This window comes from Macrotis lagotis, chromosome X (genome assembly GCF_037893015.1).
Source record: "Macrotis lagotis isolate mMagLag1 chromosome X, bilby.v1.9.chrom.fasta, whole genome shotgun sequence".
Classification (NCBI taxonomy): Eukaryota; Metazoa; Chordata; class Mammalia; order Peramelemorphia; family Peramelidae; genus Macrotis; species Macrotis lagotis.
In genome coordinates, this window is record NC_133666.1 from 599,538,063 (window position 1) to 599,553,312 (window position 15,250).

Consider the following 15,250-nt stretch of genomic DNA (forward strand, 5'->3'; position numbering starts at 1 on the left):
AGAAAGATTCATTGCATAGTGGTCATTGTCCACTCTGCAATGCTATTGTGCTTGGCAAGTTGTATATAAAACAGTCATGCATTTTGCCATTGACTTTCAAAGTAATTAAAATCTTTTCCTTCATTTTTGATTAGTATTTAATAGATAATGTCTCCATGTATTTCTAGACTCCTTGTATTTCATGTATATAATCCAATAAATAGGTAAGGGGAGTTACTATCTCATGGAATGCTATAATAAATTGTTTCATAAAATGTCTTTTAGTAACATTTAAAATGTACTAATTTCTGTAGTAGTAATAACAATACCTAACTTTTATACAACAAATATTTCATTTTTACAATAACTATGAAATACGGGCAGTTAATATTCCTATTTTATAGCTGAGGAAACTAAGACTGAGAGAAGTCGAATAATTTGCCTAATGTCACATAGTGCTGTAATTGTTGTAAGACAGAATTCTAATTCAGGTCTTCTTGATTTCAGTTCTAAAATGTTAACCACTATGACACCTGTCTTGATATCTTACATTTTAGTAAAATATTACATTATCTTAAAGTAAATAATTTAAGTTAAAAAGGATTGGTATAAACATAAAATATTTAATAATAAAGTCCAATACAATATAGCAACCATCTCTTTATCTTGTACTTTGGCCAATGCAGGATGATGAGTTTCTCCTCTTTCCCAGTTAGGTCCGTGATTTCATTGATTTAAGGATCTCCTACTAAGACAATTCCCTCTACCACTTCTTATAGTCTTAGAGAGCCCTGGACAGGATTAAGAAGAAATTTGACTAACATAGTTCAGCAATTACTCTTTATTCCTAGTTTTCAGATCACTTACTCATAGTTGGTATTGTAAATACAGAAAATTTTTTAAAAATAATACTCAGCCTCATAGAGCTTGTATTCTCTTGTAGATGGGAAGAAAGTAATAATAGATATTCAAAAATATTTTTTCCTCTTTATATAATATATATTTCCATTGTCCAGTATTTTTATAGTGTTATCTTGCCAGTTGTTTGAATTAGTGAGAAAAGTCAATTAGAGAATAGATTAGTAATTTAATACATTGAGTGCTTTCTCTTTGCTAGACACAATTGTAGTAAAGAAATATCAAAAGTCTGATAATTACCTTACCCTTGAAGTAGCTTACAAGCTAGTTAATACACACACATACACACACACACCCACACCCACCCACACACACCAGATATGTTTTTTAACTAATCAATAATAATACTACATAAGCATGTTAAGTTATGCTTTTCAAAGGGTTTCATATGTATTATTTGCTTTTGTTTCTCATGACCCCATGAGCTAGTTAGTTCATATACTTTCATTTCAATCCAGTCCAATTGCAAATACTTGATAAACAACCTTCCTCTTCTAAGAGCATCCAGGCCACTGAGGGAATACATCAGGTAAACAGAGAAGTAGATAGGTGTATTAATTGGAAGAGGGAGGCAACACTAACAAGAATGAAAAGGGCTCCCCTAAGGAGTATGAGGGTAGGAGGTCAAGGTGAGGAAGATATGTATTCTAAGCTTGGGAGATAGATTGTGCAAAGGTAAGGGGTCAGGAGTTAAAAGGCCCAGGCCAGAGAACCACTTAATGATTGCTGCTTGACTTGACTTGAAGGTCTTTGGTGTAGAGTTGATAATCAACTTAAGGTAGTTGATAAGATTGCTAAGATATAGTTAATAGAATCAGATACTGTAAGAGGTCAAGAAGGATAACAGCAAAGAAAGATTATAAAATTTAGCTATCAAAAGCTTATTGGTAACCTTGAAGAGTGGGATATTTCAACTGAGGGGTTAAATGTTGAAATTAGATTGTAAAAGGTTGAGGAATTAATAGAAGGAAAGGAAATGTAGAAATTTTAGAAATTTGAATGTAAAAGGAAAAAATATGGGTTGATAATTTGAGATGGTATGGTCAAGTAAAGTTTTTTGTTGTTTTTAGTTTTTTTTTTTAGTTTTTTGCAAAGCAATGGGGTTAAGTGACTTGCTAAAGGTCACACAACTAGGTAATTATTAAGTGTCTGAGGTCAGTTTTGAACTCAGGTCCTCCTGATTCCAGGGCCGGTGATCTATTCACTGCACCACCTAGCTGCCCCTTGTTTTTGTTTTCTAAGGAGGAGGATATCTAGGCACATTTAGAGAAAAATAAAAAAAGTGAGGCAGAGATGATTGAAGAGGCAAGAGGGAATATATCAGGGGTCTGAAAGTAAAGAATCTAGCCTTAGCAAAGAAAAAGGCCTTCCTCATAAACTGGTGAAAGGAAAAAGAATGGCAAGTAATGTTGAAGAATTTTGAGATAGAAAATAATGGAGAATCTTGGACCTGCTAAATTAAGGATATAGGGCTAGAAAGGACCTTAAAGACTATCAGGTCTATCCTCCTTATTTTATAGATGAAGAAAGTTTCTCTGAGAGCTTGTGATTTTCTCAGGTTTATACAACTAATAAGAGAAACAAGATTCAAATCCATATCTTCCTGGCTCCAAGTCCAGTACTTTAGTTACTTCTCCGCTGGGGGGAGGGGGGATTTCATAAGGTTATTGACAACTTGGGAAGTCATCTGTATAGAGGTGATAATTGACTTCATCTTAACTGTTATGATAACTACCTTATGGTTGTTGCTATGATTGCTAAGAAAGACAAGGATTTGGAGAAGAATAAGATTGTTGCATGTAAGTGATAAGTATCCTCATCTTTATTTTGTATATGAGGAAACTGAAGTGATTGATTACATTTGAATCCAAGTTTTAAAAAACCCTCTACCTTACCATACTTCCTCTCCAGGCATTTTGGTACTGCATGTATCAATCATATTGATAAAAATGTGGGGCATCATTTCAGCAAATCTAGTTTGTATAAAACTATGCTTCAAATGATCTATGATTTCATTGGCACGGATGCCATTTCCCTGTACATTCTCTTTTATACTTAGTAGGTTTTAGAAACCAGAAGCTACACTTTGGTGATGTAAGTATGTACTCAGCTTATCTGGTCTTTGAACAGAAGGTTTTGTTATTCCTCAATTTGAAGCTGTTTCAGCTCAGTGAAGAACAGACCAAAGTTTATCCTTTATATAGTCTTTGAGATTTTCATGTCATTCTGATATATAAGGAGTCATTGGGTTAGCATATTAGTGATAGGCATAAAATCTCAAATTATTATTTCTCAATATATATATCCATCATATATATATACATATATATGTGTGTATACATACATATGTATATGAATATATACACACAGTAATAAAAATCTCAGTTCTAGTGTCTTATATGTGTCTCTATCTCTCTCATTCTCAATTTCTTATTCTTTTCCTTTGAAAGAAATCTCCCTTTTTTGGGTGATCTGTATTTATACCACTGTGAGAATCATGTTGCATTGAAAGAAAAAATTCTTGAAAATTTTTGGGAAATTAATTTTTAAAATAAATTTCAAATCAAAATGAATCAGTAAGTCTAATATGTGTTATTTCATATAGTAAAGTAAAAGCAGAAAAGAAAAAACTACTTTTTTTTGTTTTTTGTAATTTTCTCAGTCATTGGAATCTAATGATTGCTTATACAAATTGAATTGGGAAGATTTACTGTTCATTTAAGCTCCTAAAAGGAAATGTTGTGATTTAAAACACTAGTTTTTCATTAACAAGTTTGAGAGGCTTAAAGCTGAAAATGTTTTGGAAGGGTAGTTCCCCCCCCACTCAATTTTGCAGAGTTAATTAAAATTGATTAAATTTCTTTTCCAACTTTTGTCTATAGAATATTATACCCAGGACTTTAAAGTAGATACTGAAATGCACATTGCTGAGGTATTTTTGTGACTTAGAATAATACTTTAGGTATTGAAATCAGAAATAAAATTGAAATAATAAAATGGAAAGCTATTTTTAAAGGAGTCATTTTTGTTTCTTCTTAATGATCCTGTGAAGAAGAATTCAACAGAACGGAATACATTATTCATCTTTGATGAAAAAAGAAATTCAGAAGAAAAAGGAGACTCTCATCTTCAGTGGCAACTCAATCTTCTCACACATATAGAGAATGTCCAAAATGAAGTCACCAGCAGAATGGACCTAATTGAAAAAGAAGTTGATGGTAATTTGAAAAAAAAAGTATATATACATATATATAAATATAATTGATGATTATTTTTACTAATATCTTTTAAATATCTTCATCTTTTTAATGTGTGTACTTTACATATGTTATCCATAAGAATCACTCATATTTTCCTCATTTTTGTGTTATTATCATTAGGAATTTATTTTTAGAAAAAATAATTATATCAGATATAAATAGAAGATAGTTTGTGCTTTTTTTTATTGCAGTTATATTGCTACAACTATTATAGTGAAAGGAATGGAGGATCTTACTGTGGTTAAGTAATAATACAATATCACAGTAACACTAACCCATGACATTTTAATGGTTCTTTATAATATAATCTCTCAAGCATTTCAGCATATATTTTATTTGAGCTTCACCACAACCCTGTGATAGACAATGATTATCAATCCCATTTTATTTTGTAGATAAGGGAATAGAACTTGCCATCTAGTTAATGACAGTTTAGACTAGAATCAGTATGTTGGTATTCTGAACCCAGTGTGCTTTCCACAATTACGTGTAATGTACAACCCTATAGGTAGTGAATACTGTGTTTTGAAATGTTTTGAAAATAATTTCACACACTTCACAAAGTCATCTCTGCTACTTTTTTTTACTAGTTTTACCACTACTATATTTGTCCACAAAGTGGGCTTTAAGTAATGCTTTAAGATAGACTTTAAGGTAAACATAAACTATAAAAGCATGGGGACATAGATGGTACAGAACTGAGTTCTATAATAAGTTAGAGAAGATTAAAAATATTTGCATTATAGCAACTGTGATCTGATTCTAGTATGTATTTTCCATTTAGTTTTCAGCATAAATCTTAGCTTTGAACTTGGGAGAAAATGTGAATTTTTGAAGTGAATTTTTATTAACTTTTTTATAGTTTAGATAAGGGATCATCAAATAAAGTTGCTATAGAGCATCTTAAAACATCATTCTGGGGGCAGCTAGGTGGCGTAGTAGATAAAGCACCGGCCCTGGAGTCAGGAGTACCTGGGTTCAAATCCGGTCTCAGACACTTAATTACCTAGCTGTGTGGCCTTGGGCAAGTCACTTAACCCCATTGCCTTGCAAAAAAAAAAAATCATTCTGGTCTCCATTATGAAATTAGAGTTGAGGGTAAGGGGGGAATTAAATAATCTAGCTGCATACGTTTATAAAGTGATGCAAGTTTTCAAGTATTTGAAAGTTTTTGAAGAGGGTAATGACTGAATGTTTTCTATTTTGGCTGAGGGCAGTTAGGGGAAAAGTTGAGTAAGATGAAAAGCTTCTTTCTGGTGACATTTTCAAATACTGAGATACTAAGGGAAATTTTAATCATTTTGGGCTGGGCAACTTTTTGAATCTTTCTTAGAAGGGAATTAGTTGCATAGCAAAGTATCTTGTCTAACATTTTCATTCTATGTTGAATTCTTCCAGGTATCATATAGTTTTCCTTTTGTCTTTTTTCTTTAGTTCTGGAAAGCTGGCTTGATTTCACAGGGGAGTTGGAGCCACCAGATCCTCTTACAAGATTGCCACAGCTTAAGCGCCATATAAAGCAGCTCTTAATTGATATGGGAAAAGTACAGCAAATAGCAACTCTTTGTTCTGTATGACAAAAGGGAAGAAACAAGAAAAAACATGATTGTCTGCTGCAAAATTTGTTTTTTATTATCTGCCAGACTGATAATGAATAGCTGAAAGCTTAGTAACTAATTACTAAGTTTTATAACTAAAATTTGTAATATCAATATAATGGAGCCTTGGAGAGGAATATGATGACTAATACTGTCAAGAAGGTCAATATCTTAAAAAATATCAAAATATTTCCTGTGCAAGCTGCAAATGGTAATTCTATATCCTGAGGATTGGTGGTGTGGAATATGATCAATACTAAGTAAAACTAGTTGACTGGATTTTTCAAAACTCATTTACCTGAAACTCAAGATATCCATAAAAACAATATTTTTTTAAAGTTTTATTAGAAAGATACAAATTTGCAAACCAATATTTTACCCACAGCAAAATTCTAGGGAAAAAAAAAAAAATCAAAATTTTTGAAGAGTTCTACTGATTGCTAATGTGACACAGATCCAAAAAAGAATTGTGTCTAATGTGTTATTTATTTAGCCACACAAAAGCTTTGGGTCTATAAATTCCTACAGGATCATGAACTGTTTTCCTGAGTGATGAATGTCCTTAAGCAATTAAAACTACACAAACTTCATTTCTAGGCTGGGTATAGTGGAGTGGAGCAAGGGAAACGTTGAGAAATTATTGAATACTTGTTTTTCCAAATTATCTATTAAAATAATAATAAAAATCCTCCTTATAGTCAGACTTTAAAAATAAGAGGTATATACTGGTAAAATGTGCCAAATAATGATGATACCACTGGAATGAGTGTTTAAGACGTGGGAATTTTGTTTCCCCAAATCTGACAGTGCTAATAGGCAATCCAAAATGCTTCTGCATGCACATACATACACACACACACACACACACACACACACACACACACACACACACACAGAGCTACCTATGTCCTTTATGTAGGCCTACACATATGTATACACTCATGCATATGTGTACATGCATACCTGTGCACATTTTGCCATTTCATGTGTATGCATTGTATGTTCATATGCATAAATATGCACATACACACACACACACATTTCTGTTGCAGTATTCAGGGTTCAAACTATTATTTTGGTCCTGAGTTGGTGTGCTTGGTATTAACCCTTAGAAACAAACTGAATGACCTCAGCTGGGATGAGGAACAATGAGAGCATTAAACCAGTTTGTGGCTGCAGTTGCTAAATAGCTAGATAAAATATGGCGGCAACTTGGTCATTGAAAGTTGTTTTTATTTAAAATCTTTTTAAGTTTTGGTCATGAATAGACAGACTTAAAAAACCAAAGGCAACTTAGTTGCCATTTAGCTCTTGCTGGATTTTGAGCCTAGGTCCACTGTGTGCCAGTGCTCATATACATTGTTTGCTGCACCCAGTGCTACATATTACATGTATGTGTGCCTGTGTATGCTTTTTAATCATACACTCACATATGTACATAACCTATACATATTTATATCTATACATGTCTAGTTTTATTACCATAGACTATAAGAATTGATGGTTAACATTAAATGTTGCCTTTTAACAGAAAGTTTCTAAAAATTAAAAATGTATGTACAGGTTTTGAAATTTGTAAAAAAAAATTTAAAAGACTGTTAAAGGGAGGCTGTTTAATTAATGCTATTAAGATACTTGAACATTTTATGCCTCACTACTGTTTATCAGTTCTAGTGATCTGTATAAATGCATTTTTGGAACCGATAGATGGTCAACTTGAATTTACCTTTTGAAAAGAGTACACACCACTGTACATTCAAAATTTATTTAAAATTTGCAAACACACTGTTCTATATGTAAGGTACTGTATGTAAAACTCTTTATTAAAACTATTCCACATATTCTCCATTTTCCACTTTTCGTTTTGATCCCATATATTCTGATGTAAAAAAGTGACTAAAATGATGTTCAGTCACAAAATGTTTTTGTTGCCTTTTGAGATTCTTAAATTTAAAAAAAAAATGTGCCAAAGATAATCATAGACTATGTGTTTCAATATGATGCATTAACTTTGTCATAAAGCTGTTACTAAATAATTAATGGCTTATCAAAAATGGCATTGCCAGGTAACTGCTGAAAAAAGTGTTTCTATTAAAGTAACATATTAGTGCCTATCTTCTATGTCTGGACTAAATTGCTAGTATCAGTACTTTAAGGCTAGTAACAGGTTTTTGGGGTTTTTTTTTTGGTGTTTAAAAAATAATGGTTCTCATCTTTATCTTTTTTTTGACTATAATAGTGATAACATGTATTTTACTCTTATTAATTCCGATGAGTACTGGTTGCCCTGGACAAACTGAGTAAACTTGTCTCTCAAATTATATCCTTTTTTTCCCTCTGGAAATGGAACCAGAAATGTTGTTATCATCTTCATAATTCTTTTACGTACATATAAACCGATTATACAAATAGTGATGCTCGTCTTCATAGGTACCTGATCTTCAAATTAAAATCCTACTCCAGTTATGCAACCATCTGGCCTAGAAACTAGTGAAATAAAAATTCCATTCATAATAACTAGCAAAAAATTATGCTGAAAATCATTTATTGAAAATCCAAGTTAGCCCTCCGGCCCCCGCGACCCTTGGCTGGCCTGGGGAAGCCTGGGCTTACAGACGGGAGATGCGGGTTCAGGTGCCGCCTCAGACTAGCACCACTGCAGGGAAGTCCCTTCGCTGACCTATGTCACGGGGCCGCGCCAGGGATCACACTGATCAAAGCAGTGGAGGACACATTGAGCAGCTCTGCATCTGGAGAATATCAGGTTGGACAGGTGGCCAGCAGCTTGTTTCAAAACAAGCCCTTTAAGAATGGCAAGAGCCGCCTGGCATCACTCTTCAGCTCTTCAGCTACACAAGTACAACAACCTGTCTATGTGACTGCCAGAGAAGTTAACAGTAAGAAGAGAAAACATGATGAAGATGAGACTGCTGCAATCCACAATGAAAGAACTTGTGCTGGTATTGAACAAAAGTCTGCAAAGAGAATTATAGTGAAGAAGCATCTCTCTGATGCAGATAAAAAGTTGGCAAACAGAGAAAGTGCTTTGGTATTTGCTGATCTTGAAGAGGAAGAAGAAGAAAAAATGCAAGCTAAACAGCTGAAGAAAAAGAAAATTTCTCAAGATGGTAATAATGGTAAAACAACAGATGGTGAAATACTTGATAATTCAAATTATTCATTTGAGTTAAATAAAAGGAAGAAGATTCAAGTGAATGAGGAAGAAGAAAGAATAAAGAATAAAAGAACAGTATTTGTGGGAAAATTACCTGTCACCTGTAAAAAAAAGGCACTGAAATCATTTTTTAAATGGACAAATAGAATGTGTACGATTTCATTCTTTGACGTGAAGTTCACCCTGAACAGAAGAGTATCAATGGTTATGTAGTTTTTAAGGAAGAGAGTGCTGCTGAAGAAATGGTGCTCACATTGCAGAGGGATTTCCCATCTGAGTTGAACTTATATCTGACACTCCTTTGAGGGGCAAGAGATCAGTGTTTGTGGGAAACCTTCCTTACAAAATTGAAGAGGCTGCTATTCAAGAGCATTTCTCTGTGGAAGAGTTTTAGCAGTAAAAATTGTGAGAAATAAAGTCACTGGAGTTGGCAAAGGATGTGGCTATGTGCTCTTTGAGAATACTGATGCTGTACAACTTGCTTTGAGATTAAACAACTGAATTAATGGGAAGAAAACTACGAGTCAAGTGTTATGTTAATAATGAAAAGGTTAAACCATCCCATACTCCTGGCAAAGTTTTGGAAAATTCCACTAAATTTAAGCACAAACTTAATTTTCCTTCTAAAAGCTCAGGACAACATTCTGGATATACATTTACTGGAGAAAAAGCTAATCCCTTGAAAAAGAAAAAGAATTGGCAAAAAAGTGGGAAAAGTAAAAAGCAAATAGAAAAACAAATAATCTGAGATGTTTCTACTTGTTGGATAATTTACATAATAAAGTTGTGTTTTATTGAAAAAAAAAAGAAAATCCAAGTTAGGCTTTTTGAATTTTTCTGTGAGTCAGTCCATATATTCATTAAACATTAAGTACCTACTATGCATAAGCTAAGTCTTTGGGGAGAGTAAAAAGAAATAGCAAATGACTTATTCTAATATAGTAAATTGATGAATTAAAATGGCCAAAAACCATAGTCTCAAGGAAACATAAATTTGTAATAGACACACAAGCAGTTAGTATTGAGAGATCATGGGAGGATTCCCTTTGTGCCAGAGTCTAGAAAGACTTATTGGAAAAAAAATTTAATTTGAAAATTGTTCTTTGAAGACTGGATCTATTTGTATCAGATAGTGAGATATACAAAGTGTGTTATAAATCATTTTACCCTTACAACAAAGCTATTTTATAGATGAGCAAATTGAAGCAAAACTGAAGTGATTTCCTCAATCAATTAGGATCCTGATTCCAGTTTCTATCCATGTGCTACAAAAAGCACAGGGAATGACTTGAACAAGATCATGGAAGTATTGGTTATGTTCAAAGGCCAGAAGTAGTCTGAATCAGTTCTGGCATAGCATAGAATAGAATACATGAGGGAAAGAAACATGCCAAGGCAATCTTTGGAAAAGTAGGTTGGTGCCAGATTATGTAGGGTTTTCCCACCAGATTGAGAAATTTATACTATATTTAGAAAGTGGTGGAGAACTACTGAAAGAATTGGAAGGGTAAAATAAGAATGTGAATTAGGAGGGCTAATATGACAAAGATCACAAATAGCATATAAAAAACTGACCTCAGAGCTGGGAAGTCATAATCTGAAGTTCTGCATCTGACTTGACTATTAGCCATGGCCTCACTCATCTAGGCAACTCCATAGACTAATTTGCAGAGAAAGTGCCGATCTGTGCTGGTGGAGAGTTTTCTAATTCAAGCATTCCCTCTATCAAAGACACATGACAGGTTCAATTCCCATCCCTATTTCTAAGATGACAGCATTAAAAAAAAATGTATTGAAACAGAGACTAGTGCCTGCATTGCTCTGGATGCTGGGAACAAATCATAAATTGCATGCTTGGGGGGAAGAAATCTAAAGGATCAACTTCAAGGCATTTTAAAAAGGTTTTTTGAACATTTGATTTCTTATGATTCTAATACAGGTCTTCTTCAATGTATTTTCTATGCTAATAGGTATCAGTCTGTTCACTTATCCCCTGCAATTGCTGCATGACCATCCCACCTCATTTTCTTTCTTTGAGCAATTTTCCTTTAATCACTGTGGGTATAGGTCATCCTTGGAAATATGTTGCAACTACTTGAACACACAGCATGTCTACATGACCTTTCAGATAATTCACAGATTTGATTTTCTGAAGGTGTGCCAAAATGATCGACCATAGAAGATCATTGGAAACTTTTAAAATCCATCTTTTTTCCTTATCTCTTAAATGTAGCTTAGATGAATCAGTAGTCTTCATTCATGGAAGAAAATTCCACATTAGTGCTTATATCAGTGAAACTACATGTGTAGATAATTTACACATATGCATATATACATGTTTGAACATGCTTGTATGTGTATATATGTATGTCCATATATAAAAATAGGCATACATTTGTGCATGTGAATGTGTGTGGTTTCCATGAAATTTTCCCTTATTTTAATTTCTTCCCCTTCCTAAGATAGCTTGTAAAATGATTCTTCCTCAATGCTTTCAAAATTGTATTGCCTCTGGCTTGATCCTCTTTTATTTGTCAGATTAAATGTCATTACTACTTTCTTACATAGTACTTTGGGGACTGAACTGTTAAAATGTGAAACATGTAAGCTTGAGAACCAAGGACAGTTTTGGTTTTGTTTGTAATCCCATCACTTTGCACAGTGCCTAGAAAACAGCTTTTGGCAAATATTATGTTTTAACCATCATTAATGATGAAAATAGATTTTTTTGGTAGAAAAAAAATGACACAGGTTCTATTTTGTGCTTCCCTCAATTTCATCTTTGTCCTTGAGATGTAATTCAGTTAAGACTCGCTCTAAATTCTATTTAAAATTTTTTTAGCTGTCTTTGATTTTTTTAAATTTTGAGTCCCAAATTTTCCCCTCCCTTCTAAAACCTCCACTCATTGTGAAGGCAAGAAAAATATCAATAACACATATTACATCACACAAAACATTTCCTGATGAACCATATTGCAAAAAGATAAAAACAAAAAGCAAAGCAGGAAAATCATACTTCAATTTGCACTCAAAGTTCTTCAGTTCTTTTTCCTGAGATATGGAAAACATTTTTTTCATCAGGATTCTTTTGGAATTGTCTTGGTCAGAGTAGCTCAAATCTTTCACAGATGATCACCATTACAACATTGCCATTATTGTGCACAATGATCTCCCAGTTCTTTTCACTTCACCTTATGCTCTATATGAGTCTTGCCATTTTTTTCTTTAACCCTTTAACCCTCCCCCACCTACCTGCTACTTATAACAATTATATGCTACAACTTGTTCTGCCATTCCTCTACTTGAACATCCCTTCAATTTCCTATTCTTTGTCACCACAAAAAAAGTTGCCATAAATATGTTTGCACATTTAGGTCCTTTAATTTGCCTTTGTTCTTTTTGGGTTACAAAACTAATAATGGTATTTTTGGGTTAAAACATATGTACAGTTTTATTTCCCTTTGCACACAGTTCTTAATTGTTCTCCAGAATAGTTGGAACCAGTTCACAGTTCAAACAGCTTAACAGCATCCCAATTTTCCCTCATCCCCTCCACATGTCTCTTACCTTTTTTCACATAATAGCCAATCTGATGGCTGTGAGGTGTACATCAAGAGTTGTTTTAATTTGTCTTTAATCAAAATGATTATAAATAGCTTTGATTTCTTCTGAAAACTTATTGTTTATATCCTTTGACTATTTTGCAATTGGGGAATGGCTGTTATTTTTATAAATTTGACACTTCCATATATATTTGAGAAACAAGGCCTTCATCAGAGAAACTTGCTATAGTTTTAAAAATATATAACTTCATTGTTTATGGTATCTTTTTAGGGTAAAAAAATCTTTGATCATCACTTTTAATTAGGTCTATTTTTGTTTTTGCTTTGTTGGAGTTTGCAATTGCTATCCCTGACTTTCTTTTACCTCAACTGAAGCCTAATAATAGATTCTGCTCCAGCTCTTTATTTTAACTTTTTCTTTTTCATGTGTGACTTTTTTAAACAGCGTATTGTTAGATTCTAATTCATTCTGTTGTCTACATCTGTAATCCATTTTATGTATTTGCTCATTCCATTCACATTCAGTTACCTATAATTGTGTATTTCCCTTTATCCTATTTTCTTGTGTTTATCATTCTCTTTCTCTCTCTACCAATTTACTGTCTCTGATCACTCCCTCCTGTAATCCTGTAATCCTTCATCATTCCCCTCTTCATTTCTTATTCCCATTCCCTCTTAGTTCCCTATTAAGATAGATTTCTATATTCAGCTAAGTGTGTGTGTGTGTGTGTGTGTGTGTATTCTTTTCTCTTTGAATCAACTCCAATGAGAGTAATGTTCAGTCGTTGTCCACCCCACCCATTACCCCCTTTACTAGCTAACATCTTCCTCGTGCATCTTTTGTTTGAGAAAAATATTCTAATTCTATATTTTCTTCCATCTTGCAGTGTAAGCTTTCTCATCCCCATCTTTTTTTTAGTAATCATCTCAACAGAATTGACTTAATACTCATTCCCTCTGAAATGCAACAGAATTGACTTAATACTCATTCCCTCTGAAACTACCCTAATGTTAAATTCTTAGAGGTTATAAAAATACCATTTTCCCATAGAAGAAGAAATGTCCCTTATGGTTCAAGTTGGCCTTTTTTATGATTTTCTTGAATCTTGTCACACTAAATTTCCCAAAGATTCCTCTCTTCTATTGCTTTAGATGTTTTGATAATTTATTCTATTTGTGGTCTTCTACTTTCTCTAGTGATATTTTATATCATCATAATATATATAGAAATATATATCATTTATATCACTACAGTGATATTTATAGTGATTTTTAAAAAATACAAACTATTGACATACTATGTTTAACATCACTTCAATTTTTAACTATCTCTTCCTTTTTCTGGAGAAACATCTTTAAAAAAAAAGAAAAAAAGTTCATCATAACTAGCCAAAGTCTGATAGTATTACATAAAAACTTTGTTATTATAATTACCATTCAATTTTTTGTTGTTCTTTTCATTACCATCAATATAGTTAGTGTGCATATTGTTTTCAGTTTTCAGTCATGTCTGACTCCTTGTTGACCCCCTTTTGGGGGGGGGCGGTCTTTCTTGCTAAAGATACTGAAGTGGTTTGCCATTTTCTAGCTTAGTTTGTAGATGAGGAAACTGAGGCAAACAGGCTTAAATGCCCTGTCTTGAGGGCAGATTTGAAATCAAATCTTCATGACTCCAGATCTGACACTAGCCATTATATCACCTAGCTATCCCTTTCTTAGTTATGTTTTTCTAATTATGTTTTTGAAGTTTAACAGTAGGATACAGGGCTGAATTGTTTCTGTATATTGTGTTCTTAATCTGTTCCAATTATGAGGCTATTAAAAATTCTAAATTGTTTTGATAATTGCTATTTTGTGGTATAGTTTGAGATCTGTTATTACTAGACCTCCTTCCTCTCTATTTTTAAAAATTAATCCCCTTGATAGTTGAATTTTTTGCTCCTGTAGATGAATTTTGTTATTTGTTTTAACTAGAAAATAATCCTTTGGTAGTTTAATTTGGCACTGAGTAAGTAAATCAATTTAGAAAGTATTGCCTTTTTTTCAGCCTGAGCAGTTAATATTTCTCTCATTATATCAATCTACCTTTATTTTTAAAGAGAATTTTCATGATTGTATTCATATAATTCCTTAACAGCTAAACTCCCAAGTATTTTATATTTTCCATAGTAATTTTTAAGTGGAATTTCTCTATTTCTTCCTATTCGATTTTGTTGGTGATTTTCAGAAATGCCAATGATTTATATAACTTTATGTCCTATCTAGGATTCTCAAAGTCAATCATCATATCATATGCAAAACAGTTATGATTCTGTTTCTTTGCTATCTATGTTTAATTCCCTCAATTTCTTTTTCTTTCCTTTTTGCAGTTGCTAGCAATTCTATATCATTATATTGAAAAATACAAGGACATTTTTGTACTTCCTTTAATCTTATTGGAGAAGTTTCTAGTTTATGATCATCTTAAATGATGTTGACTTTTGGAAATAACCTTTTATTCCTCTACTTTCCAGTGGTGTGGTGTTTTCTTTTTAAATAGGAATGGTGTTATATTTTGCCAAAAACTTTTTCTGAATCTGTTGATATAATCACATATATATCTGGAGGTTGGAGTCAAGATGGTAGAATCAAAGTCACTATTTTTGCCTTGCTCTCCCAATGCATCTTATCTCCAACAACCTAGAAGTGTGCCAAACTAAATTCTGATCAATAAAACCATGAAAAACTCACAATGAGTCATTTTTTCCAGTCCAGAGC

At 32.9% G+C, this 15,250-nt stretch overlaps 1 protein-coding gene and 1 pseudogene across 20 annotated transcripts in view; both read left to right on the forward strand.

Moving 5' to 3' along the window:
- PHF20L1 (PHD finger protein 20 like 1) overlaps positions 1 to 7,867 on the forward strand; it is a 118,620-nt gene extending 110,753 nt beyond the window's left edge. For 12 of the 20 annotated variants that reach the window (XM_074202464.1, XM_074202478.1, XM_074202462.1 and 9 more), the window contains 2 exons: positions 3,950 to 4,115; positions 5,592 to 7,867. In XM_074202464.1, the coding sequence (XP_074058565.1) occupies positions 3,950 to 4,115; positions 5,592 to 5,734 (309 nt within the window). In that variant the 3' untranslated portion in view covers positions 5,735 to 7,867. Of the gene's footprint in view, positions 1 to 3,949; positions 4,116 to 5,591 lie in introns of those variants that run through there. The other 8 variants (XM_074202468.1, XM_074202463.1, XM_074202471.1 and 5 more) reach the window with 2 other exon arrangements.
- A 439-nt stretch (positions 7,868 to 8,306) lies between these two features.
- LOC141499398 (RNA-binding protein 34 pseudogene) lies at positions 8,307 to 13,621 on the forward strand (annotated as a pseudogene).
- Positions 13,622 to 15,250: the final 1,629 nt, after the last annotated feature.